We start from the raw sequence: 27,966 nt of genomic DNA, 5'->3' as shown, positions 1-27,966 counted from the left end.
AAACACAAACAGAAAAACAAACAAACTACCCTCCCTTTCTACGCTTTCAAGTAGTCGTCGACCAACTTTTTTAAAATGACGGCGATACAAGCCAAGTCCATTCCTCCTCCTGCTCCCTCGTCGCTCTCAGAATCCATTCTCTTTTTGTTCCATTCTCTCTTCCTCTTCAAGCCTCCCTCTCTTCTTTCCCTCTCTTAAATCCTCCTCATTCACTTCCTCAATCTCCAACCTGTTCACACTCTCTGTCTCTCTTTCTCTCTCCATTGTAGTCTGCAATGCGTGGATTAGAGCTCTGGTTCAATGAGTTGATTGCATCGGAATCGCACGATCTTCGATTCACCAACGATTCCACTACGATCTGCTTCGCCAGCGGAGGTTTGTTCCTCGATTCGACTCTTCCTTCTAACTTCCTCTCCTTTGTTTCGACGAAGACCTCTTCGAATGCTTTGTCCTGTTTTCGGCGGACTCGCCGGCGGCCGATCGGAGGGTTTTTGTCGGTGAGCTTGACGATTAAGGGAAGTGAGGTAGGGTTTGGTCAGGAATCGACCGAGATTTCGGGGCAAAATGGAGAGAAGAGTGAGGAGGAGGAGGAGGAGGAGGCGGTGGTGTTGGAGGAGGTTAGGAAGGAGGAGAAGTTGCGGCGAGGAGGAGGAGGAGGAGGTGCTATGAATACCACCAAGCACCTATGGGCTGGTGCTGTTGCTGCTATGGTTTCAAGGTTCATTTTCATTGTTCTTATGCTATTTTTGCATATTTGATCTGAAAAATCTTAGAAAAAGACAGATATTTTATTCAGAGTGCCTTATTTAGCATCAGATTGGGTAAAAAAGTGTTTTGAAATTTCTAAAAATTAAAAAAAAAATGTTTCCTTTTTATTTTTCTTTTTTCTGTGTTTATGTCTTGCTTTGTTACTGTTACGATATAGAAGCTTTTTGGTTCTTTTTCGTTTTCTTTTCTTTGTAAAATAGACTGAAAACTAGTTTTTGGCAGTGTATTTTTTCCTTTTCTTGTTTTCTTTCTTTCTTTTTTAATGAATAATTTTATTATTTAATATTCCTAAAAATGCCTGCTTGCTAACTAATCCCTTGTAGATCAAGCCTGTTCAAAACGTCTTTTTTTTGAAGTTGCATCATAGAAGAGAATTGAGGAATCACTTGCCAAATGCAATTCCTGATCATAGAGCACTAGATTTCGTTGTAGAATTAGGAGACAAGTTGTTCTGCTTTTAATTTTATAAGTAGTGAAGGAACCCTTGAATCTGTGGCAGAGCCAATAAATTACTCTAGGGGGACAATAATTGGTGAAGGTGGTTCAGCTTGCCTTAATTAACTCCTATGGCCCTGAATCACTCATAATTAGTGGTAGAACTAGGATTTGTGTTTCAGTGTTACTGCTTATCTCCCAGTCATGTTTGTACTTCTTAATAAATCTTCACAACCGCTTACCCGTGCCCCATACAGCAAACAACCTTTTTCATAGAGAAAATTAAGATTACATTACCAACAACATTGTGGCTTATGCCGCTACTATGATGGACACATTTTTATATCTTTGTGGATGACTGTTTGTTCTTCTAGGTAAAGCTATATGGCATATTTAATTGTCATCAACAAAAAATAGCTTCAGCACAGGACATTCCAGAGTACATCTCTGTTACATTGGTGCTAATGCCACTAAAGAGGGCATTTCACTGTTCAGTAAAATAATTTGATTTATTTAAGAATGGTAAGGGATTATTACAAGCATCTTAGATACTTAAGCGCCTTAAGAAAGAAGTTTTCATAAATGTATTCATATACTCTTAATACAAACTATATGTTATGATGATCGTAATACCTGCAAAAAGGTGGATTGCTGCTCTGTTATTTTTTTTTGTTTTCGACTTTGCATTTCATGAACTAGTTTACAGTACAAATAGTACTCCTTAGTCTTGGAATCCATGTTGACATCATACTCATATGCATTTTTTTGTTGTATTAGAACTTTTGTTGCCCCACTTGAGAGACTAAAGTTGGAATATATGGTTCGTGGTGAGCAGAAGAATCTTTTTGAGCTAATCAAGGCCATTGCAGCTTCTCAAGGTCTGAAAGGGTTTTGGAAAGGAAATTTTGTCAATATTCTCCGCACGGCTCCTTTTAAGGCTATCAACTTTTATGCTTATGATACGTATAGAAATCAACTGCTCAGGATGTCCGGGAATGAGGAAACAACCAATTTTGAAAGGTTCCTTGCTGGTGCTGCAGCTGGAATTACAGCTACTGTGCTTTGCATACCTATGGACACGGTATGTGGTGATTTGAACTTTGTTATTTTGGTTTCTTGTTGCAGTGAGATTCATTTTTCTAGTTGAGCATCTTGGAGTATCTATTCATTTTCCATTTCCATTGCATAGTCCTCATATATTCTCTTGTTATGTAATAGGAAACATGCAAAGTTAGATTGCACAAAAATAGCACATGTACCTTTGGTTGTCCTGTTTATCTAGTGTGCACAAAGGGGACTACCCACCGTTGCATGAGTCAAACATGGAGAAACTTTATGATCTAAAACAATTCATTTACCATAGAAAATCTTGTTGCAATTAGTATTGTTCTTGTCAGAGACCAGTCTTGTTTCTGACAATCATTTTGAAAATTCAATTGTATGATTGAGGTTATACCTGGCATGCATACAAGATCAAACATACAAATCTTTGCTATTTGTAGTATTGAAACTGTTATTGGCTTTTTAGCCTGGATTAGGAGGTTTTGGGGACCTGTAAAGAATATATGTAGTTTATCTCTATCTGGGAGCCCATCTTTGGCCTCAGTCACCATCTGATCTTTCTGAGATGAATTTGCCCCTGATTTATGTCTTAAACCCTGTGGTTTTGCTTCACTAAAGATTAGTAAATTGGATTTGGCATGGCCTTTTTTATCATAATCATTTTGGTGGCATGAATACATCTGTATTTGTAGGAATTTGGATAGTATATGGTTTCTTCTTCTTGGTCATTTAAGTTCTTATTGAAATTTTTAAAGCAGTCCCATTTATGTTACACAATTCTAAAAATATGGTGACATGACATGACTAACTTTCGTGTTCAAGAGCTGGGGTTGAATGTAGGGTTGGTTTGTTTAGGCCCAGTCATATTCAGTTACATTCGAACATATTGCCTTGTGCACATTCTAAGGCCGTAATATGAACATGAAAGACATTTGAATGTTTTTTTTTTTTTTTTTTTTGTCAATTGGACATCCATATGGATTTTAAGAATCTTAAACATAAAATCATCTCTATCTTTTGGACTTCATATAGTAGTTAAGCTATTTTCTGAATTAAGCACTTGGTGCTTTTGTTGGCCATTGATTTAAAAACAAGCCATAAGTGGTTGAGCACAGGGAAATTTCAAGCAGTTTCCCATTATTATTAATTGGCTATTACTACTGTGTTTGTAAGGCTTTGTAGGCAAATTTTTATCTGAGTTACACCTCAACATGCTAAATGTTTCAGATCAGGACAAAGATGGTAGCACCTGGTGGGGAAGCATTGGGTGGTGTGATTGGTGCTTTCCGCTACATGATCCAAAATGAAGGGTTTTTTTCTCTTTACAAGGGCTTAGTGCCCTCAATTATAAGCATGGCACCTTCAGGTGCTGTCTTTTACGGTGTTTATGATATATTGAAGTCAGCTTATCTGCATTCACCAGAAGGAAGGAAAAGAATTCAACACATGAAAGAACAAGTAGGGGAACTTAATGCTTTTGAACAACTGGAGTTGGGTACTGTTAGAACATTAATATATGGGGCAATTGCTGGTGCTTGTTCTGAAGCTGCTACATACCCATTTGAAGTTGTGAGGAGACAGCTTCAGATGCAAGCCCGGGAAACGAAGATGAGTGCACTGGCAACTTGTGTGAAGTTGGTTGACCAAGGTGGTGTTCCTGCTCTGTATGCAGGACTAATTCCTAGCTTATTGCAGGTATGACATAGATTTTTGTGTCAAGTGAACTTCTATATTATTACATGCAGGGGTTTTAGGTTTTTATTATCATTGGAAGCCCTGGGAATGAAACTGTAGAATGATGATTTATGGCTCTGTTTGGAACGATTCTCAAAATTGTTTTCTACGCTTGAGTTCGCGCGCGGTGTTTGGATAGAGTTGTGGAATTAATTTTCCACAACTCTGCAGAAAACTCTGTCAAACAGAGCACTATTTTCAAAAAAAAATTCCAAATTTGGCCTAACTGGTCGTCCGGCCAGTTGACCGGAACAGTGATTTTTTTTTTTTTGTGTGCAATTGATATGTTAATTTTTATATATTCGAAAAAAATATTTTTTGAATTTTTAAAAAAAATTTATGTGCTTTAAAATAATTTTGAGTTGTATGTTTGGCTATGAGTTGTAAATTTTTATATCAAATGTCACATCAACAATTCCCCACTCAATTCAAAACTCTTTACCAAACAAATTTTCCACACTCAAATCATAATTTCAAACCTCACAAACTCAAAATACAACTCATACTCTCAAATTATAGTTACAAAGCTCTACCAAACGCAACCAATGTTTCTCTTGCAGGAATAGGTATGAAAACTTCTTGAACATAATTTTAGAATAAATTTTCTCATTAGTTGAAATTTTAAAATACTTGGATTTTAAGAGTTTAATATGAAAACCACCTATTCCGTATGGTGCTGTAGAAAGTTTTTAAAGTGATATATCCTTCATATACTTCTGTTGATAGGCTTCGCTAATCCATTTAGACGTACACCTTTTGTAAGGAAAAAAATTGTCTTGAATCATATACCTCAATTGAAAAGTAAAGGCCTGGAAATGAACACTGGTTCAAGTAACAAGATTTAGTTTGAGATGCATTTGCAAGTTGCATAGACAGGATGATGTAGAACAGAGAGAGAGAAGAAGATAGAAAGGGAAGAGAGGAAAAACACAAAGGCCACAACCCTAATCACACAAATGAAGGATTCATGTAGCCGACCCAATTGATGGGAGTTAAGGCTTGGTTTGGTTTGATAAGACTCCTAATTAAACTATAATTAAAAATAAATAAATAAATTTAATATTATAATATTAAAAACAATATTATAAATTTGTAAATAAATTTCATCAAATTGTGCTATATTTTAATCATTACTAACCTTTCTTTTCTTTAATTTCATAAAAAAAGCAAAAAAAAAAAAAAAAAAAATAGAAACTAAAAAGGCAATTGCTGAACTCCACCTTAACATGAATCAAATAACTACTTCGAAATAACAAAATCATAATATCTCATGTTAGCTTGAGAGGCAGCTTTGAGTGAAAACTGCAAGGGTTTGAAATGTGGTGCCCCCAGATGGAAGATTTGCATTGCCCTTACTCGAGATGCTAAGCACTGGAGTAAGCAAGCATTTGAAGGAATGAACAATAGCAAGCTGCGGGTTAGGAAATCTCCCTCCAACTCCCTTGTATTTGATTTGATTATTGCCACCATATAGTGCAGCAGGCATTTTCTCCGTAACATCTCTCTTGAAAAAGTGCCTAGGCTATTCTCTCTTGTTATTGGGATTTACGCTCTATGAGACTGAAAATTGGCTTATACTGGTAAGTGCTATCAAATATGAAGCCACATATTAGAAAGAGTATTGAAAAGTTTTCAGATCTTCCTTGTACTTTTGGTGAAATCAAATGGACATCAAGTCCTTGGATAATGTTTCCTGTACAAAGTACTTTTCACCCTTAAAGGGAACAAGATATGAGGAGTTATGTGGCACATGAACTTTTGACAAGTAGGCGAAATCTGCTATTATTTTTCATGGTCTAGGTTTGAGCATCAGTATCTATGCCATATCCCAAGTTTTAAGCAACTTCATTTATACTTAACGGCCTATAGTTTCCTTAAGAACAGCAAAGTAAAATGATGAAATTGAAATAATTTTGTTCCTGAAACAGGTGAACTTGCCTTTACATATACAACAACATTTGAGTAACAAAAACGATTTGTTAAGTTATTTTGTTATAGTTTTATTGTTTATGTGAAAATGTGTTTTATTGAAAATTACCATGGCGTGAGTTCCTTGATGAGATGATTTTGACCATGCACCACAATTTTATTTAACACTTGATGTTTGCCACGATTTAACTGCTTCAAAGTTCTAACATTCCGTGCTCCTTTGGTTTTGCTTCTTCAGGTTCTACCATCAGCTGCTATAAGTTACTTCGTGTACGAGTTCATGAAAATAGTTCTCAAGGTGGAGTCAACATAAATTTAGCTAGTGCTACACCGGGAGACACTTGCGTAAGTTAATGTCGATCATGTGGTTGCGTTATTTTTCTCAAGGAGCACCTGATTTTTGTGTGTTTTCCCCCTGAATTTACTCAATAATGCTTTTTGTGGGCTTTAGTGAGGCAAACATGAATATTTGGTTCATACATCTTTTCACACAGATTCAAAGCAATTTTACGAGGAACTGAGATGAAAATTATCTCACTTTCAACTTTTTTTAATGTAGCATAGAATATCAGATGGCCTGAATTGGATCATCTATTTTTAGTTATTGTGCAATGCTCAAGGTTAATGCAAACTTCTTTGACCTTATGTTATATGATAATGAGACTATGTCAGACACTCGACACTTGAACAAGAGTATGGAAATATATGTTGACATGCTTTATGTTATATGATAATGAGACTATGTCAGACACTCGACACTTGAACAAGAGTATGGAAATATATGTTGACATGCTTAGTTGAACACGCAACCAGTGATTTACTATTTAACTATGTTTAAAACTTCCATTTAATGCATAAAATGCTCTATTGTTAGTTTATAAACTCTATTTTATCCTTTAATAGAAAAGTAGAATAAGTTCTTAAGAAATATAAAAGCTAGTCGTGTTCTAGTATATCTTTGGTCTATGGATTAGGACTCGGGTGGAGTATCAAGTGTGGGTATGCGTCCAAGTGTTAGATTTATCTAATTCTCATGTCCCACACTTAACACTTCACCCGAGACCTAATCCATAGACCAATTAGAAAAAGAAGAAAAAAAAGGAAAGTGCACTAATATTAGAAAGCATAAATCACAAAATGAAGCTGATGATCTATTTTAGAATGGAATAATCAGGTGATTGACCAAAGAGACATATTAAAAAGGAGAAATTCAGCTCTAGATTTGGAACAACTAAAAAGAGGTTTGAGTCATTTTTCCATACTAGTGGTTCATATAAAGTATGAGAATTGGTATTAACATGGGGACAAGGAGAAGGGGTGACATTTAACAAGAAGAAACCTTATTATGTTGGTGACCTAGCTTGTAATGCCACAACCTGTGATTTGTTCTTGTGCCAAGATTCGTAGGAGAATGAAGCAAGTTGTTGCTGAAACACATGCTCTTGTGGTGTGAAGACGATGGAGACACCATTGTTACTCAGGCCTCTGTAGAGGATTTTTCCCGAGGGTATGTCCTGGATAATGAATTGATTAGCATCAAAATAGAAAAAGAATAATCGATGTTTGCATAATTTGTGAACTGCAAGAAGACTTGAAGAAATTTTAGGCACGTAAAGCAAATTGATGTGCTTGAAGGAAATGTCATGAACTTTTTCTTCAATAAACAATGCTTCAGAATGTGAAAGTGCATGTAGATCATCAAAAGAGATTGGTTCTTGCTAGTCCTGATTGCATTTCTGAAAGCATGGAATTCACTGGGAAGACCTTTGAGAGCAATATGTAAAAAGTTCTTCATCACTGATAAACACTGATATCATTGATACATCAACATGCTTGTACATGATCTCTTTGGTTTTTTTTTTTTTTTTTTTTTGCAAATAAGCCTCTATAGGATCATTCTCCTTTCAGATATCGGGCCTATTTAGTGTAACTTATTTTAAGTTAAAAACTAACAATAAAAAATAGGGACCAAAAGCATCCCTCAACTTTTAGAAAATCATTTTTGTGTATGTTATTTTTGTTTAATAATTGTAAGTAGAAGTTGCACTAAATAACTTGACACAAGACTTTTAACATAAAAATAAAAAAAGCTATAAGCAGCTCAAATAAACTATACCAAATAATCCGACTATGTAGTTCAGGCTTGGGATTCAAGATGTTAGTTCTTGGGATGGAGGTGAATCGTTTCTCCAAAACACTCCAAACTCCATGAGTTGAAGTTTGTCCAACCACTAAGGCTAAGGCTGAAGGTGAGAGTGTTGGATTGTTGGTGAGGGAAGAATCTAAGTTGGGGGAAATTAACGAGGTTAGCTTGTTTGTTTAGCTTAAAATTGAATAATATATATATATATATATTTCTAACGAAGAAGATAAATTACACTTTTTGCTCTCAAACTTTAGCTTGAATTTCACTTTGGTCTGTTGCTTTTAATTGCAACAATTAAGTTCTCATATTTCAAATCATGTTTTAATGTTGATCCTCTCATCATTCCACCATTTAAAATCTATGTAAAATTTGAAATATGATGAATCAAAGTAAAATTTATGTGACAGTTAAAATAAAAATTGTAATTTTTTATAATTCTTTTTCTCTAATTCTTCTTAAACATACTTATTTTTATTCAATTTTTAACAATGAGTGACAAGAAGACCACTTTGAAATACAAGTCTAGTCAAACGACTTCATCATTACTTTTAGAAGATGAGGGATTAAAATTAAATTTAAGAGAAAGTTTAGGAGGAAAAGATATATTTTATTCCAAAACAAAAAGAAAAACATTGTGCAAAAGTTCTAGGACCATATTTGTTTGATGAATTAAATTGGATGAAATTATTAATGAGAAGATGATTAGTGAAGTGAGTGTTAATGTGGAAATTGTTAGTGAGGGGATTAAATAAAAGTGTGCTTGTTATGATGATATTATGGGAGATGATTAGTAATAGAATTATTAAATTATTTTTATATAAAATAAATAAATAAATAAATTATTTCTATATTAAAAATAAATAAAACAAATAGGTGCACTTGGTAAAAAAAAAATAAATAAATATATAAATTTTTTATATAAGATAAACTCAATCTGCTCACTATTTTCTAATCTCACCTAAAATCCAACTAAGCTAATCCCTTACTGAGGGGATTACTAAGCCGCTCAGACTATTACTCCTCCCTCCCAAATCATTACTAAACAAGCTATGGGTGTGATAGCACTCCAATCTCCTCACCTACGCTAGTAAACAAACATGGCGTAAACGAACCCCTGTAGTCTCCCTCTCATCCAATTAAATTCTTAAACCCTAATCAACTCTCTCATCATCTTACTGTCTTATATATATATATATATATATATGTAGAAGTGTATAGAAATGTGTTAAATGTATAAGAACATGTAAAATGTGCACTAAAATTATAACTATTTTGATATTATTTGCTCCTTCACGACAGTAAACAAGGCTATAATTAGCATGAGATTCATAATATGATATAATATTTTTTTTGGAATGTTTTTCTGTTTGAACAAATAATCCACAATTTTTTTTTTCTGTCAATCCATAAATCAACACAATTTGACAAACTCAGACCATTTATAATCAAGTTTTGGGTGAGATTCCACCCAAGATCTCAACTAACCTTATCCCAAATCCAGGTGAACTTCTGCAGATTAGTCTACACTGTAAAGTCATTTATCAAAAGGTTAAAATGACAGCTACCTAAGAAAACAGTGGTTGCAACATCCTTGGTTGTTTGAGATGCACTTTTTGACTTTTTAGACTAAAAAGTTGAGAAAAAAAAGATGATTGTTTGGGATAATTTTTTGACTTTTTACAAAAAAAATATGTATTAAAAAATTGTATAAATTAGTGTATAGGAAAAATTTAAGATAGAATAGGCAATTCGGTAGATGTCCTAGCTGGCAACGTGTGCAGAGTAGTGTATAGAAAATGGATGCTTCCTTATTGGGTATTGAATTTGACGGTGTTGTTTGGCCCATGGGGGCCCACCACGGATCCTGTTTTACTAATCAGAACAGTTCAATGTATAGAACTCGTCGAGTACTATATGCTTGTAAAAAATCATATTGTTCGGACATCGATAGCTATCTGATCGGATTAATTTTTTGTCAACCGCTAACTATAACACCATCTATTTTTTATACAAAACTGATTTGATCATATAGTTGGCGATATCCGATACTCGACGATTTCTTAAAATTGAACGATTCAGATTATCAAAACAGGACCAGTGATGAACCCTTACGAGCCGAACAACACCGTCTTGTTTGCTTCTCCGCTTGTTCCCTTTATACAAATGGGGGGCAACTAAAGTACAACTCACATGACATGTGAGTTGTACTTTTTTTATTGTAAAATTATTATTATTATTATTTTTTTTTATTTTTTTATTTTTTTTTTTTTGTGAATAGTGATAATTTTTTAATTTTTTTAATAATTTTTTTTTGACTTTTTTGAGGTAGTGCCAAACCATCTAGTAACCACTTTCATTCACAAGATGTTGCTCTCCTCAGAAAACTTGTGTTCCTGAGCCACAGCTGGACAAGGATGCAAAGCATAATCCACAAACTTTTTTTTTTTTGAACGAGCATAATCCACAAACTCAAACTACAAATCCACCATTCCCTTCTCTATCATTAAGCAAAAGCAAGCAAACAAACATAACTGCTTCCTAGAAACCAAAGCTACAAATCATTGTCATCTCTAAATTTCCCTACCATTTCTAAATCAGTTTCACAAATAAACAAGGCACGACACAAAAGCACCTGTACATTTCTAGATTCAAAGTTCCTAAATCTGACACTGTAAAAACTCTTTTAAATCATTGCTATTCAGTCTGTGTATCTTCCAACTTGCAATTATTTCACTTATTGCTGCCAACCATACTGCTGATTACGATTACCGCCCATTGGGTTTTGACCTCTACCCGCAACAGAACCTCCATATTGACCGCCCTGGGAGTAGTTAGGTGCACCAACTCCATAACCACTAGGAGGGGCTCCTCGGGGACCACCAGTTGCAGGGACACCGCTTCCAGGATATGGAGGTCCTCGCCCCTGTGGTGGATACGATCCGCTGCTGTAACCTCCCCCTTGACCCCCACGATCAGGATAATACCCACCACTAGGATTACCGCTAGGAGGGTACCTATTTGGCCCTCCGGGAGGACCACGAGGCTTTCCGTAGTGGTGGTGACTAGGTCCAGCTGACACTGGAGCCTGGGAATTGTTCATGGGATTAGGCCCGGACCAATGCTGAGGATGAGTTTGCCCTGTTTGTTGGATTGGAGGCAGACGAGCATGTTGTTGTGGGTGCTGCAATTTCTGTCTCTTTGCCATCTCTTCGTTTTGTCGCTGCTGTTGCCTTTTTTTCTTTGTCTGGAACTCGTGTGATGATTCATATTTAGGCAAACTATGCAATCAAAGAACAGGAAAGATTAATTTAATATAAACAAAACCGAGACACCTTTATTTGACAAGCAGAGATCAGTCAAAATATTAATAGAGAGGCTTCAGGAAACCTCAATTTGATGTGTAAACATGTGAAATGCAGAAGGTTTGGCACACTGAATTTTCCAAGTCTCGTTGAAGGTATATGATTATTACCAAATCTTTTCCTTAGTACAATGAATCAGTAAGTAAAATTCATGCAGCATAGCTAAGAAGAAAGATGCGAGACATACCTTCTAGGATCGCAAGGTAAGGGGTCAGTCCAAAAATATTCAGCATCAAGGGCATCCTTTGCAGATATTCTCTGCATGAAATGGAAAAAGGCAGAAGGAAAAAAAAAATTCAAGGAATTGAAAGTGGTAGAACAAAAATGAAAAATATATACATAGAACTGCACCAAATCTGATAATCTGTGCTTATATGTTCATGGCCTTTCTAATCGAGTTTTTGGAAACAGAATTGCAAAATGCAGTCACCAAAGCAATCCATAAGCTACCAAAAATCAACAATCCCTGAAGACACACAGATGAAACCATCGTGATCCTCAACTGCATATAAAAATGTGTCATTAATTAGATGATTCGGGATGAATGTGTTTTGATGGGATTTTGGAATCAGACTATTTTCAGATTCTGCAAGCCACCTCAATTATTAAATTATAAGCTCAGAAGGATTTTACAATGAAGCGGCGGAATGTATCATTTCCCCAAATTATACTCGCAAAAAAATAGTGATCCTCCTGGTCCTTCCAAAGCCCAACTTTGTTTGATATGCCTTCATTTCAAAGCAACTAGCTAATCCTTTCTCTGTCAAGAAGAACTCTCTGGCCAGTTGTAGCAATTAGGCATAATAGCAATGGGGCATGGAAAAACCCTTGGAAATTTTGTCATCCTTCAAAGGTTCCTCATACACCTACCAAAGGGAATTGATTCTTTCCAGGTAAAAAGAAAGGAGCCGAATAACAATTTATTGATTTAGATACAACAACATAAATGTTCACTCTCATGAAACCCAAGAGTAGTCCAAGCAAAAATAGATCATAGAATTTGATAACAGTTGGTTGTTATCTTAAGGAGACGAATGTAACCAACACTAGGTTCAAAATTGAAATCATCCAAGAGGAATAAACCGTATTTTCCTTCTCCAAATGGGAATTCAAATTTATATACATACATATATATAAGTCCATTGCAAAGAATCAAGGTCTATTTGATTGTGCTTTCATCCAAGAGAGCATAAGTACTTCATAGAATTGCCTAATAAATATAATAATAGAGAATCTAGCTTGTCCAGACAGTTTCTGGTACAATGGGGAAATTCCAGACAGGTTCTGTGAATCATACAAATATGAAGACCAAAGTGCTCAACTAGAAAGAAAAAAAATAAAAATAAAAATAAAAAAAGAAGCCCCAATCATCCAACAGTATGTTCCATTGATTGCGTCTGTCCTTTTTTATTTTATAATTGTTCCTATGCACGTGCAAAAATATTTGTATAATGACTAAATAAAGCTTCAACCGTTCACCAATTCACATTCACATTACAACAGCTGTACAGGCCACATGGTACCAATGGGTCTCTCAACATCTATGTTAGGGGCTCAAGTCCCCTTATCTTGGCTAGCAAAAAGGATAAAGAAATAAATAAATCATACACACCTTACAGTGAAGTGATGTCAATAATTGACATAGTCTTAATTGTGGTTTTAATTTTGTAATTTGATTACTTAACCCAACCAACATGTCTTTGTTCAAATTGGACTAAACAAAGCATTGGGGGCTTGGGGTTGTCAATTGTTTGTTTTTGTTTGGTTCCATATATACCAAAAATGACAACCTATTTTAAACTTTGTTTCTGCTTCCTACCAATTTTAAACTTAGTTGCACGAAGCAGGGGCATAGAAGAGTCTAAAGATTGGATGCGCCTAAGAGAGCATTTACATATTTTATAAATAAATATTTAATAAGAAATATTTTTGTTGCTTAGTTGTAATGTGTTAAATGTCTACATTATACTAATTTATCAACCCAAAAAAAATGTCTACATTATACTAGCACTTCAACTGTTAAATATAAGTACAGTGAATACCCATTATAATCATTGCACAAGTAGCAATTTAACACCAACAACATATATCTCTACTCCTCAACGCTCACAAACCAAAATTGAAAATTCCATCAAAAAATGCCCATCCTTCTTTTATTTCCTTGAAATTCATATGTTTGAGTGGTCCTATCCTAGTCTCAACCTCAATTCCATCTCAGCAATATTCTTACACTGAATCGCGGAGTCATGGTTCTAGAGCAGAAACTCACCCCCAACAGGAGTTTCTTGCAACTAAGGTTTTAAATCCTGTTTTATAGAGCACTATAAATGGCCAATACCTTGGATACATGGTTGCTTAACCAACAAGATCTAAACTTTTAATTCAATTTTTATTTTATTTGTATACATGTAAATTTTTTATTTATTTTATGAAGAAACAATTAGGGCATGAAAAGCATCCAAAATCATTATGTTCTATTTAAGTTAATGAAATATATATTTAATGTACTTAATCACAAAGTCAGTCAAAAAATGGATCTCGGTTTTATTTGTTAAAAGATTGAATTTTGGTAGACCTATAACAACTAATAAAGGGTTAGCATTTTCTCCACACCCTTTCTGCAATAAGTCAAAACTCAGATTTATATTGTCATTTTCCAAACTAATAAAGTCATTTTATTGACATTGTAGTGTCAGTTTCTCCAAACTAATGAAGTAAAAAAAATCATCATTTAGTTTGTCAATAAACTAGTCATTTTAGTCTGAAATTTATAGACAAACTAAAATCCTTCCACTCCCTGTTGCTTGACCTAAAACAAACAAACAAATTTTGGTACATCACATTATCGCATAATTGTGTTCACTGGCACACCTAAATAAAAATGCTATGGCTGTGAAGTGTCTGATAGTCTATAATAACAAGTTCACTTAGCCTGAGATTTATGTGTACCTGAGATGGATCAAGGGTTAGCATTTTCTCTAGTAAATCCAGCGCATGACGGTCAAAACTGCAAAGCAATATAAGAATTATGGATATCAAACTTCTTGCACTAAAATGGACACCAAAAAATCCAAGTCTAACTAACAACTTCAATTTGTATACTTACTGTCTAAAAACCTCCCTCACTCGCCTCTTCATCGGCCTTGTTGGCTTGAACTTGTTATACCAGGGAATCTTGGAAACCCCAGGCCAAATAATCTCATCTGGAGATCCACACAGCTCAAATATCTTGTTCAATTGTTCAGGCTGTAGTAAATATTCAACAAATAGAACACTGCATTAATTATACATAATCTAGATGAAACTTAAATTCTATATGAAAAGAAATAATAGCAATAAGACCATGAATAAAATATAGAACAAGTGGACAAATTATTTTTAATTTTTTATTAAGTAAAATCTAAATTTGGTTTCATCTATTGTAAAATAATAAAATTAATGCTGCAATCAATTTTGAAAATTAATTTATGACAAGGTTGTGATAGTTAATCATAAGGTCAAGCATAATACACCACAATACAGTTATGAATTTTTCATCTTCAACACAGGTGATTACAAACTAAACCATTAAAGTCTTTCATCTTGGTGGGGTTGCAATATTTTATCGGGGCTTTAAAAATATGTCAAATAATAAAGATTTCTTTCATCACTAGGCCAATGAATGTAGATATAGATCTTCTACAGGAAACTAAGGTGGCAAGGATAATTAGGGTAGAATAAATGCGTCTGCATTAAATAATCTGAAACTACATAATTTTTATTGGCACTTAAGATGCACAAAAACTAAAGAACAAACACAATTCCAACATAAATGTCCGAAAAAATAAACCTGACATAAAAATGATCAAGAAAAGGCCAGACGTGGTAGTACTTAAATTGAAGGATATAGCAAGCATTTGCATCCATTCAGATAGCCAATTACACTTTATGCCAATCATAAATTGTAAAAAAATAATGATGATAAAAAATCCTAAGACTTAAACTGAATATCATATAGAACAATACATAAAAATTCATGGCAAATGTCTAACCTCATTTTTCCCAGGCAAGATTGGTTTTCCATGCAAAAGCTCAGCAACAATACATCCAACTGACCACATATCAACAGCTGGGCCATACTTTGTGGCTCCAAGCAGCAACTCTGGAGGTCTGCTCAAATCATATTATTTTATCAGCAACGTTCTTAAAAAGTCAGATTAATTACAAGGAATTCCACTGTAGTGCTTGCCACTAGGAATGGCAACGGGGCGGGGCGGGGCCGGGGATCACCCTCCCCGTCCCCGATCCCCGATGGTGAACATTGCCCCATCCCCGGCCCCGATCCCCGACGGGGAACCTATTACTCTCCCCATCCCCACCCCCGATCGGGGATCGGGTTTCCCCGACCCCGAAAATTACCTGGCCTAAATTTGTTTCAACAACATGAATAACAACATTAACAACAACAACACAGATCTGAGATCTGAGAGGCACAAAATCATCAATATCATCAACATCAACAACAAATTATTAACATCAAAAAAAAAAAAAAAAAAATTGATAGAAAAAGACACAGATCTGAGAGGACGACGGAGAAGGGAGGGAGAGAGAGAGAGAGAGAGAGAGAGAGAGAAACTAGATCTGGTGGTAATCGATCGATCATGCAGCGGCCAAGATCGCCGGTGATCGCTGGTGACAGAGGGAGGCGCGGCGGTGACGGAGGGAAGAGAGAGGGACAGACCAGTGGCGAGAGAGAGAGAGGGGAGCGGCGTGAGTGAGTGTGAGAGGCTTTGAGTGACGGATGGAGGATCGCCGGTGACGGAGGGAGCCGCGGCGGTGACGGAGGGAAGAGAGAGGAACAGACCAGTAGTGGCGAGAGAGAGAGAGAGAGGAGCGGCGTGAGGGATGATGAGAGGCTTTGAGTGTCTGTGATGAAACCTAACCAAGACAACATATGCATATATATATCCAGGGACAAAAGGGTAATTTCAGCTCGGGGACCATGCGGGGCGGGGCCGGGGCCGGGGCCGGGCCGGGGCCGGTTCTGAAACACATATCCCCGTCCCCGGCCCGGATATCATCGGGGATGAATTTTTAAATACCGTCCCCGGCCCGTAGGGGATATTTTTCGGTGAATAACCGTTGAATTCGGGGTCGGGGGGTCGGGTCACCGTCGGTCCGGTTTCAAATTGCCATCCCTACTTGCCACTTGACCAATTGAGCCAATTACAGTGTAATATTTACTTACCTGTACCACAAAGTAATAACACGATTTGTAAGATTTGCATTGTGGTCATTGGAAAATGACCGTGCCAGCCCAAAATCTGCAAGCTTGAGATTTCCCTCATTATCTATCAGAAGATTAGAACCTGCGAGAATAGGTGCTGAACAGGTATAGCTCCAATTGCAGAGAAAAAATATCAGATCCAATGTGAAATAAGGTTCAATTTTGGCAGTAACCTTTTATGTCCCGGTGAAGTACTTGATTGACATGACAGTAATGAAGCCCGGTCAGTAGTTGCCTCATATAACACTGAAGAAATATTGTGGCAAACTGTTAAGTTTGAGCTGTTCTTTGCTATATATACATGTAAATATACATAAACATATTTATAGCAAAATATTTTCAAACAATTTGAGTGCCTAATACCTTAATCTGGGGAATTGTAAATCTCAGTCCAGGACGATCAGCAAGACCAGTCAAGTCATGATCCATGTACTCAAAAACCATATAAATGTTGCAATTGAACTTATTACCATCTGTATTAACAAAAACAGCAACTGGTAAGCAAGATGCTCAGAAATTAGAAGTACCCGTATAATAGGATATAAACAAGAAGAATCAACCTAAGAAAATAGCATAAGATTAAATTGTGTGCAAAAAGTCTATTCACCTGGTTTCCCTTGCCCATCCACCTCAGGACCTTAAAGAGAGATCAAAATATTTAAATATAAGGAACACAATGGGGTAACACCGTTTAAATTTAAAAGGAATATTTAACTCTAAGAATCTGGAGAACAAATTACCTTGTGAGGTCACAATCTCTTTCAGCTTAATGATATTTTCATGGTGCAGCTTTTTTAGGATTTTAATCTCCCGGATAGCAGTTATAGGAAACTGCAGAAACAAGGTAAGATGCCAGACCATTTATCACAAAGGTGTACTTTTTTCTTCTAGGTTCTACTACAGCAAATGTTACACATTTGAAACTATACCATACTGTAAAAGCTTATAATAGATGAAACCAACATGAAATCTAAAGAAATGAAGAATACCCCTTCTTTTTCATTGTCCATGCGAATCTTTTTCAAAGCGACAATTTCCCCTGTTCTAATTTCTCTGGCCATGTATACTTGACTGGGGAAAAGAAAAGTAAAAGAAACCACAAAGAAACAGAAAAGTAAATACCCAGAAATTGAGTAATTGCACTAGAATGTTGTTCACCAATGTCCACAAACAAAACTAAAAGAATTCGCCTAATATGCTGGTAGGAGATAGTCACAAGCCCTTATTAGAAAAGACGAGAGCGAGAGAGAGAGAGAGAGAGAGGATTGTAAAAAAAAAAAAAACAGATACTTTCTACAAGGGGTAGCTTACTCCTTTCAATTATATTTCATGAATACTACTTCAATGCATCACAAATTTCCATGACTGCAGCGCAGTAAAATTGTAGACTAAAGACTGCTAATGCTACACATATATAATAACACTCCGTAAAATGTAGTCTTTAGCAGGGATTTAACAGTAAGTCATATAAAGCGTCATTTTTCCCATACAATAACCATCACTGTCCCATAAAACTATGTGAGTTCAGGAAAATAAACCATGGTCTGCATGCTAGAACATCTAGCCTAAATCTTTTTCAACAAATTCCTTTTATGGACTATTTGTCTTTTTCATCCTGAACCTGCAGCGTCTTTCTTATCTCTTGCCAAAATTCCCACTGTTATCCTCTATGAGTCCGAACCTTTTCAATTCTTGTTTTATGATATCTACATTTTATAATTTTCCCACTTATCAATCTTAACGTCATCAGGACTGTTACTATGTAATGTAGTAGAATAAATAGATTAGGTATATGTTAAATAGCCTATTAGTTGTAGTCTATAAATAGGAGATGTAATACCCATTTGTACTTGTTTTTGAAATAAGAATATACATTAATTTTGGAGTAGAGCTTGGTTTCTCTCTCTAGCCCTCGGGGGTTTTACCCCTAATTGGGGCATTTGTTTTCTCTCTCTCTATTTGATTCTTGATTTGCATTTGGTTTGTATCATTTGGTATCAGAGCCTCAAGTTTATTGTTCCTAATTCATGTTCTAAATGCATGAATTGTGAGAGAGATACGTACCTAAAATTTGAAACCCTAATTCGTAGCCATTCTCGATTTTGATACGAAGCCCCAATCTCTTCATGTCTTTGTTTGGTTACCAAGTGACTTAGCAATTTGGATTGGCAAGAACCACGAATTACAATCACGATCACAGTTGTGTGAGAAGCCATGACGAAGCAGTAGTGGAAATCCCGTCGAACTCAAGACATAGAATTGAAGCTCGTGGTTCGCAAATCTGTCTCAAATCGTGAAGGTGTTCTCAGCTCGCAATCGCAAAAGTATTCTTGATTCGAATTCGCGAGTGAATCGCAACTTGGGGTTGAATTGATTTCGAAAGTTGTCCTACGTGATTTCTGGGTGCTCGATTAAAAATTTTCAGTTCTCAATTCACAATCCCCATTCAACTTGCAATCTGGTTTGATTACGACATGTATTTGACTTCGTGATTAAGATTCGACTTGCAATTCTTCGAAGTTGGGATTCTCACGGTCGAATTCAGAGCCTAGATTCGAACTCAAGTCCAAGTCCTAGTCAAGATCCAATTTCGATTCGTCACAGTCGCAAATCAAAGTTGCTGTTCACATTGCGATTTCAAAATCACAGAACACATCGATTCGAAGTTTGTTGGACTTTCACAATCGCGACCTGGTACATTTGATTTGAGTTCGAGACCAGTTGATTTCGCGTGCTGAGTTCCAACGTGGTTTGCTGCTCACGCCTTACAATCGAAGTCTGGATTTCTTGCTATCTGCAAATTATGATTTCCAACTAGTGTTTGCAACTGAAAGTCAACTTGATCTAGCAATCTGCAAAGTAAACCTTGATTATCTAGCAACCTGGGTTGAACAAACCTTGTTCTTGGGCTCGACTGACTAAAAGCAACGTGTGGGTATGTGATTTGACTTCTCCTTTTCCAGTTTCTTGCTTCGAGTCGATTTCAGTAACAAGGGAAACCATTATGTTCAGTTCTTGAGATGGTTGTATTGACTTTTGTTCCGGAATTGGTCCTAGATTGATGTTGTGGGAAATCTAGCCTTTGATTTTGATCTTGCATGTGCAATTATACCTAGAATTTCTTTTAACTGCTGAATTCCATTTCTTGCTCTGGGTAGTCATATTGTGTGGTTTCACTGTGTTGTGACCTAGCATACTTATTGAATTGTGTTGCTTTGCTAGATTGGGTTGTTTGTGTCAATGGCTAATTGGGGTCATGGTCGAAGAGGTGGCCAAAGTAGAGCTTATGCTGCGAATTTGGGTGAAGGTACTATGATGAATATCTCAATTGGAAGGGGTATGATGCTAATCCAAATCAAACTCATAATCAAAGAGATGAGTTGAAGCAAATGAGTGGATGACTTGTCGCATCACAAGCCGCCACTGAAATTTTTGAAAGCTTCAAAGATATTACTTGAAGTTTATCGTTAGGACTCTTTCATACCTCTTTACAAAATTGTTTTTAGTTGAGTAGGTTGCTTCTTGTGTGCTCAGTTCACATTTTGTGCCAAGGGAGGAAAGACAGAACGCGTGCAATGCCGAATTCCAACTCGTGATTAGTTGTTCTCATATATTTTGCCTGTTGGATGCATCGTCCATCCTCTTATTGTGTCACTGTTTCTCAAGTTTGCTTTGGAAGATGTCATTTGCCAGGCCATTGGTCTCATTGAGATAGAATGAGTACTCTTCTGCACAAGTATGCAGGTTAGAGGTGAACAGGTTTGGACGTGGGGGTCTATCCAAGTTTTAACGAGAGAGTATGGACACACCTATGGTTGTTGAGCCAAGGATGCAAGGATGAAGTTCGATATAATCGCAAATGGCTAAGTTGTGAGAATTGGGCGAGGAAAAGCAAAACCTATCCCTCATCTATGGTTACATGAATAGTGTTACATTGAGTTTACTTAGTTGCTACTTAAACTTGAGGACAAGTTTCTTAAAGAGGGAGAGTATAATGTAGTAGAATAAATAAATTAGGTGCATGTAAAATAGCCTACTAGTTGTAGTCTATAAATAGGAGATGTAATACCCATTTGTACTTAGTTTTTGGAATAAGAATATACATTAAGGTTGGCGTAGAGCTTGGTTTCTCTCTCTCTAACCCTCGGGGGTTTTACCCCTAATTGGGGCATTTGTTTTCTCTCTCTCTATTTGATTCTTGATTTGTATTTGGTTTGTATCACTATGTTAGCTCGTTTTAGATGCATTTCCATTTTGGGCATTTTTTCCCCCTTCAATGGTCAACTTTGTCTCTTTGTTTAGTTACATTTATGGAATCTTTGGTAGAGAAGCTTATCGATTAGTTTAGCTAGTCTTCGCCTTCGTTTGCCCCTCCCCTCTGATTGCAATGCATGCGAGTAAGGATAAGGGCAAATGGGGATCTCATATGGAGCCTACTTATGATATCATGCAATGCTATTGAATTAATTTTAAGTCTTTATTTGTATCTATTTAAATTAACTATAAGTTGTTGGCAAATGTAATGTGTGTCATAGACTCAATATTATATTTTTTGTTTTGTCCAAACCCAATGAAAGGACCTGAGTACTGCCCATGCCCCTATTTCTTCTCCCACTACTCATTTGTATCGGTTTACCAAGAGGTGAGAGGAACAGTTATTTGATCAGGGATAGTTTAGGTATGTAAAAAGTGCTGCACATCTTCAAAAGTGTTCACACCAAATAGCTGTTGACATTATATAATAGTATAGATAGATGTGCTGCTTTCAGCATTTACTCATAAGTAGATTTTCACACTCATGATTTGTCAGACATTGGCAATAGTATGAGTCTGTCGGTCATATTGTTGCCTCCTATTTTGTTGTCATCATATGGTCATTTTATGTCACATATTCAGTTACTAAAATTTCTTAGTTTCCTATTTTGAAGTCTCAGTCCTACTAAACTAAGAAAAGTGAACATAGTGTTCATCTCTTTATTCCATGGAGTTAAGTTGATGAAAATAACTAGTCAAAAACAATGATGAAAATTAGAGATTGCTCAGTTAACCCTTGTGATAATGTAGCCATTTAGAATATTTTTCTTCATCTCTTCTTTTTCTCCTCTCTTTCAATAAATAGTCAGGCTATATTCACAGTTACTATTTGAACAACCCATATTAGAGACCTCAAAAGCCAAAACCTTTCTTATTGAGTCATAATGTACCCTAATCCTTTACTTTACCATATAGTATTTAATGGCCAAAATCTATAATGGGCTGCTGTCAGAACTTTCAGCACCTCATTTCACAAAATTCAGCAACCTGTCATCTCAAAAACGAAGCCAATTTTAGTGCCCATCTATTCAGAAACCCTACAAACTTTCCTCCACCTTCTAAGACTCTTAACCTGCAACTATGACTATTTGTAGTTAGAATCCACTACAAAAATTATTGTAGGTAAAATGGTTCCATGTTTCCTAAAGCTATCCCACAAAACCTCCTCCCCCACACGTTCTTCTTTCTTCCCAAATTTGTTAATGAACGGGGTACGGAGACCAATCACCTAAGCACCATCTATAAATATAATTATTTAAATTTGTAAATAATTTCTTTTATAAACAGCCACATCTAACAAAATGCCAAGCAAGGTTCTAGATACCGGCCAATATGTAGGATTTTCAGCCTCCCAATGCCAACACACCCCAATATACCGATGGGAATGAAATTTGATTACGTATCAACTGATTTGTGATTCATATCGATTCATGACCCAGTTCACAATTGATATAGCCAGCTCACAGTAGATACATCCGGTTAGGTTGCTATAAAACTCTCTTCCGCACCTCATGATTTAAAAAAAATCACAATTGCGTCACCTGATTCCCGATATGTATTGCTCATACTCCCAATATTGCTACCCTAAGATCAATAACAATTTGTCTCCCAATACTCTATTTAAAATCTTGGTGTCAAATCTTTTCTTCTCAACATAAAATATTGTTCAATCCCTCATTTAGTAAGAAAACAAAAACCATCACTTATGGTACGCTAACAATCAATACAAAAGACCATCCAAACAAAATTGAAACTTATATTCAGCAAGGGAAATCCTTCAATGCTCCTAGCTAGAACTTTTTTTTTAAAAAAAAAAATGTGATAGGAGAGAGAGAACAAAAAACTTGAAAAAAGTGGGATAGAATTGTTATTACATAATCAAACCAAATGAATAAAACTTGATAGATACGATTATCACGAAGTAGAAAAAGGTGAATAAATGCTTGCAGCCAGTGACAAAGCTATGTTATGGCCCAATGGGGCCATCGTGTTTTCAAGAAACCCTATATATAGGACATTACACAAAAAAGTTCATTAGATGTCTTGCATTCCACCCCCCACCCCCAAAGAAAAAAAGGAACCTCTAATAAGAGATTTTACCAAAAATAAAGTCATATGGCTCAACCAAAAAAATGAAAAATAAAAAAGTGGTACAGTGGGCCGATAAAAAAGAAAAGGTAGCACAATGCTCGAATTATATATATATACAATCTTTTCGAAGACATCTTGCTAATGAGTGGGAAAGAGGCAAATCATCTGAGCATCATCTATAAACATAATGATTCAATCATACACAAACTCGTCTGACATTGTGTCAAGCCTCTTTTGTTTAAGATGAATATTGTTCAATCCCTTGTTTAATCAGAACACAAAACCATCACTTGTATTCAGCAACAGAAACGTGCAATGTTCCTGGTTTGGACTAATCAACAAAAACAAGAGAATATGAAAAACAAATGGGTATAATTGTCAATCAAACTAAATGAATGAACACATCAACGTGAAGAATTCCTTACAGCCAAGGACGAAGCCACATTGCGGCCCCAGGGGGCCATGCTGCCCCTTATATTTTCAAGAAACCCTAAATATAATTATATATATATGTAGGACAGTATTGACTATACAAAAGAGTTCAATTAGGTGTGATGCATTGGCTCCCTCAAAACTTTGACAAAAGATTTTACCAATAATAAAATCGAGCCGCTCAACCAAAAATGAAGAAAGAAGTGGTATAGCCCAAATTCCACATTTTCTTTTCAAGGGTTATTCCTATCTTACTTCTTGTGTTCTTGTTTAGCACTATTAGACTATAACCCCCAGATTGAAGCTCATGTAAGATCAAGGGTGTAGTAAGAATAGTAATGGCTACACCACTGTTTGGAGTAAAATCATGTCCACATCCCAAAGTACAGCCATGTAACATTTGTAATCAACGCAAAAGAGATCTTCAATTACATCGTACAAACAATAGGTTGAACCAAACTATATTCAGAACACAACACTGGATTATGGTATCAGAAAATTCATCGGTAAAAGACCCAAAAGTGAAATCGCTTGATTGATTAACCTAAATGCAAAAATTTCTTGAAGAAATTGAAAGACAACGAATGTACCAAAAAAAAAAAAGAGAGAGATTGGATATCAGAGTACAGACCCGTAGGTTCCTTCACCAATTTGTTCCAATTTCTCGAAGCAGTCTACGGTACGAGAACCCCATGACGGTAACTCGTCCACATTGAGCTGACCATAGGCCGCCACGGCCATCTGCTTCTGTCTCTTTCGATATGTATCTATATCCCTTTCTCTCTCTCTCTATGAAAATCAGATATATATATATATATATATAGAGAGAGAGAGAGAGAGAGAGAGAGAGAGAGAGAGAGTTGGGAGGGAGGGACTCAATTCAAAATGGGGGTACAGTGACAGGAAGGAAGGAAGGAAAGAAGGAACAATGTATATCCTCTCTCTCTATATATATACAGGTGAATGGTGAATGGTGAATGGCGTGGCGGCAGACATTCTCTTTCCTTCTGTATAAACAGCCAGCACTGCTTCCCTAATCTGCCGTTCCATTTCCTGCTAAGGTCGTGATGGTGCGATTCGGACGATTCGAGCATAAAATTCTAAATTAAATGTCGAATTAGTAAATTAACGGATTAATAAATTGTGATTTGAGTTATTTTAGGTGGATTGAAAAGTGTTTTAATTAATTATTAAGTATTTATAGAATATATAATATTAATTTATATAATATATATATATATATATATATGTATATAATGGGGGTGTTTGGGAAGAATTTTTTTTGATTTTTTTTTATTAAAAGACAAAATACGTTAAAATCACTTCAAATTCATAATCATTTCATTTTTTCTCTTACAAACATCATATCTAACTACAAAAAAATCCAACTATTTTTTCAAACAAAAAAATTTTAACCTCCTAAAATAGTCAAAAACTAAAATAACCTATTAAAATGTATCAAGATCCTCTGAAGTTTCTCTCCTGAAGTGGGGTGATTCAACGGCTCAAAATGTAACTAACCAAAATAACGTCGTTTTGGTTAGTAATTTCAAAAAAATAATAATAATAATAATTTATTTTCATTTAAAATTCCCTCAGATCTGATATGTGAAGCATTATAGAGAACGAAAAGGGTTGAGAGGAGGAGCTTCCGATCCACCCCCGACTCGCCACTGGCACGCCGCTGCCCGCCATACTCCAACAGATTGAAGGAAAAAAGCACAGGTTCGTTCATCCACCAAACTTAAAATATTACGGCTTTGAATCCAAAAATTAGGAAAAATCTGAACTTGGCTACCGGATGTCAATGTTGACTTTGATTAAAGTTTCTTTAATTTTCTGCTTCGTGTCAATGTTGACTTTGATTAAAGTTTCTTTAATTTTCTGCTTCGTGTTTTCAAGAAAATCTGGTTTAATAGAGAAATGTGGATTGATTATATGTTTATTTATCTCTGCAAACATGAGCACTAGGGATTGTTTATTTGGTGTTAGGGAATGTGTGTTCTCTGTAAATGCAAAATTTGAACGTGTGTTCTTTGCTTCATTGGTTCTTTGATTTCTGTAAATCAAAACCTCACGTTAGCTAGGAAAGCAAAATTGGATCTGAGGTACACTCTGCCATTCTAATTGTGATCATGATGTTTATTGCAATTGATGTTTATTCAACACATTTTATATTTTGCTCCATTTGAGGTTTTAATCCAAAATCAATCCTTGTTAAAATAGTCAACATGAACCATATTACTGATTCTTCTGCTTGAGCTCAACTATCAGCCTAAACATATTAGTTATTATTGATTAAGTTTTATGATATGTTTGTTTTGTTGAGCCCTCTCCCTTGCGTGAGTATCTAATTCTACTTCTGGATTAGTTTATACAAGAATCTTTGTGTATGTAGTGTTTTGTTAATCCAAAGTTGAATATATGGTGACCCATTTGGTTAATTGCGCTCTTGTTGATGTTATATTGTCAATTTTATGATTTGGGTTTGGATTGGGTGTGTATACCCCTTGTATTTGCTGCGTCGACTTTGTTGCTGTGAGGTTCAACCATGAAATCTTTGTGAATCTGATTACTTTGATGTGAGGTTGTGTCTGGATGAGTTGTTAATTTGAACTATGTGGATTAGATTTGGGATAAAGCTGTAAAGTTTGTAACATTTTGTGCCAAAATCTTGGTGGGTTCTATAGATTGGGATTGCTTAAATTGGATTTGTTTCTTATAATGAAGTCTGGCAATGTGCTCTAGTATGGAGTTTAGTTATAATTTGTTTGTTTCTCCAGTTATATTGGTAGCTTAAGGTCATTTAACAGAATGAGGAATGGTTTGATGGTGATGAAACTTTGTATGCTGAAACTTTTGTTGGGATTATTCTTGTAGATTTAATCACATTCCCTTGTAAAATTTATTTTTTTTAATATCAAAACTGTTATTTTATTTTCTTATGGAGCTGATTTGATAATTGATCTTTTAGTGTACCATGTAGTTCTTAAAAGTAATTGTAGTGTATTATTTTGAGGAAAACCCAAATCAGATGGAGAAATCTGATTGATGATATAGATTATGTTATCATTGTGTTACACCATATCATTTTACTTGAGATTTGCTTGACTCAATATTTATAAATTCCCTACTCCCATTACCCATTTCATGCACTTATTTACCTTTATAGATGGCAGGATTCACTCCCATTACCCATTTCATGTGATTTAGAATTTGAGTCCTACTCATTGTTGTTCCATTGTTGCTATGTCAGGTAAAAAAATGTCAACATCAAATGCATCTGTGAGTGATATTAGTGAAATTCAGTTTAGAAATCGAAAATGTCGTTGCGAGGTAAGAGCAACATTCAGGATTTCAGAGTCAAAAGACAATCCAGGAATGGTATACTTTGTTTGCCCTTCAAACAACACCAATGGATGCGGCTTCTTTGAGTGGTGGATGCCTGTATATAAACAGCGTCAATGGTTGAAGATGATAAAGGAGGAAAGCGACGAAAATTGTAATATCAACCATTTGGTCAACGAACTGATTGTATCCAATGATGGATTGAAGAGATGGTTACAAAGTTTACGAAAGAAAGTAAATAAATGGTTGTAGAAATTAGACAACTTCGAGAAAAGTTGCACTATGCCATTGTAATACTGTTATTTGGATTTGGACTTCTTTTGTTGTTTAAATATTAAGTGTAATTTAAATTTGGATTTGGACTTTGCCTTTTGTGAACTAAATATGGGATTGAAGGAATAGAAATGTACTGGAAGGAACTTATTAGTGTTCTCTTTATTTGGTGATGAAATGAGAAGAACAAGAAACCTTAATGACATCACAACACCATTTCCCTAGTTGAGTACATTTGAAAAAAAATTAAATTAAATTCAATATGTTTGACCAGTGTAGAAAGAAATCAAATAGGTAAATTTACAACGTTCTCATGACTGATTAGGGGTATAGTTATTTTCAACAAAGTTGGTCAGAGTTGATTTGGGGGGGGGGGGGAATCAATCAATTTGTCATTGGTGAATGGTGAAATAATCCTTCCTCTAAAACACATGTAACAATTTGAGCACCATTTCAACCAAATTTGAGCACCATTTCAGCACAAATTTGAGCACCATTTCAACCAAATTCAGCAACATATCAGCACAAATTTCAGCAATTTCAACAACATATCAGCACAAATTTGAGCACCATTTCAACCAAATTTTAGCAACATATCAGCACAAATTTGAGCACCATTTCAGCACATATTTCAGCAACATATCAACACAAATTTTAACAACATATCAGCACAAATTTGAGCACTATTTCAGCAACATATCAACACAAATTTCAGCACCAAAATCTGCCAAGTCTTCAATATTACATATCCAAGAAATTTTTTTACAAATTTCACAAATTTCTATATTCACATGAAAAGTGTTCAA

At 35.6% G+C, this 27,966-nt stretch overlaps 2 protein-coding genes across 3 annotated transcripts; one reads left to right on the top strand and one right to left on the bottom strand.

Moving 5' to 3' along the window:
• Positions 1–27,237, top strand: LOC114272407 (putative mitochondrial adenine nucleotide transporter BTL3). Of its 2 annotated transcripts, none has more exons than XM_028214094.2 (5): positions 1–718; positions 1,981–2,284; positions 3,493–3,960; positions 6,167–6,273; positions 26,796–27,237. In XM_028214094.2, the coding sequence occupies exons 1-4, from the start codon at positions 276–278 to the stop codon at positions 6,239–6,241; spliced, it is 1,290 nt and encodes a 429-aa protein (XP_028069895.2). In that variant the 5' UTR covers positions 1–275; the 3' UTR covers positions 6,242–6,273; positions 26,796–27,237. The 2 variants fall into 2 exon arrangements, with proteins under 2 accessions (XP_028069895.2, XP_028069898.2); XM_028214097.2 differs by lacking the exon at positions 26,796–27,237 and adding an exon at positions 7,328–7,605.
• LOC114272414 (cyclin-dependent kinase C-1) lies at positions 10,499–24,613 on the bottom strand. Its single transcript, XM_028214104.2, has 12 exons — positions 24,171–24,613; positions 17,692–17,773; positions 17,443–17,533; positions 17,310–17,339; positions 17,066–17,175; positions 16,876–16,948; positions 16,664–16,784; positions 15,468–15,585; positions 14,543–14,682; positions 14,386–14,443; positions 11,624–11,694; positions 10,499–11,352 (listed from the first exon to the last, which is right to left on the bottom strand). Exons 1-12 carry the CDS (start codon positions 24,278–24,280, stop codon positions 10,809–10,811), a joined length of 1,548 nt encoding a protein of 515 aa, XP_028069905.2. The 5' UTR covers positions 24,281–24,613; the 3' UTR covers positions 10,499–10,808.
• Positions 27,238–27,966: the final 729 nt, after the last annotated feature.

The sequence above is a fragment of the Camellia sinensis genome, chromosome 1, assembly GCF_055761805.1.
Source record: "Camellia sinensis isolate YWXY chromosome 1, ASM5576180v1, whole genome shotgun sequence".
Taxonomy (NCBI): domain Eukaryota; kingdom Viridiplantae; phylum Streptophyta; class Magnoliopsida; order Ericales; family Theaceae; genus Camellia; species Camellia sinensis.
This window is presented reverse-complemented; position numbering and strand designations above follow the sequence as displayed.

What these genes read in the sequence shown, in the direction of transcription:
- LOC114272414 (XM_028214104.2), bottom strand. Translation starts at nt 24,280, where the DNA reads ATGGCCGTGGCGGCCTATGGTCAGCTCAATGTGGACGAGTTACCGTCA. An exon ending in GGATGGGCAAGGGAAACCAG is followed by an intron (nt 17,176 to 17,309) that starts GTGAATAGACTT and finishes TTGTTAATACAG; the next exon opens with ATGGTAATAAGTTCAATTGC. An exon ending in GTGAGGGAGGTTTTTAGACA is followed by an intron (nt 14,444 to 14,542) that starts GTAAGTATACAA and finishes ATTGCTTTGCAG; the next exon opens with TTTTGACCGTCATGCGCTGG.
- LOC114272407 (XM_028214094.2), top strand. Translation starts at nt 276, where the DNA reads ATGCGTGGATTAGAGCTCTGGTTCAATGAGTTGATTGCATCGGAATCG. An exon ending in TTTGCATACCTATGGACACG is followed by an intron (nt 2,285 to 3,492) that starts GTATGTGGTGAT and finishes TAAATGTTTCAG; the next exon opens with ATCAGGACAAAGATGGTAGC. An exon ending in TAATTCCTAGCTTATTGCAG is followed by an intron (nt 3,961 to 6,166) that starts GTATGACATAGA and finishes TTGCTTCTTCAG; the next exon opens with GTTCTACCATCAGCTGCTAT.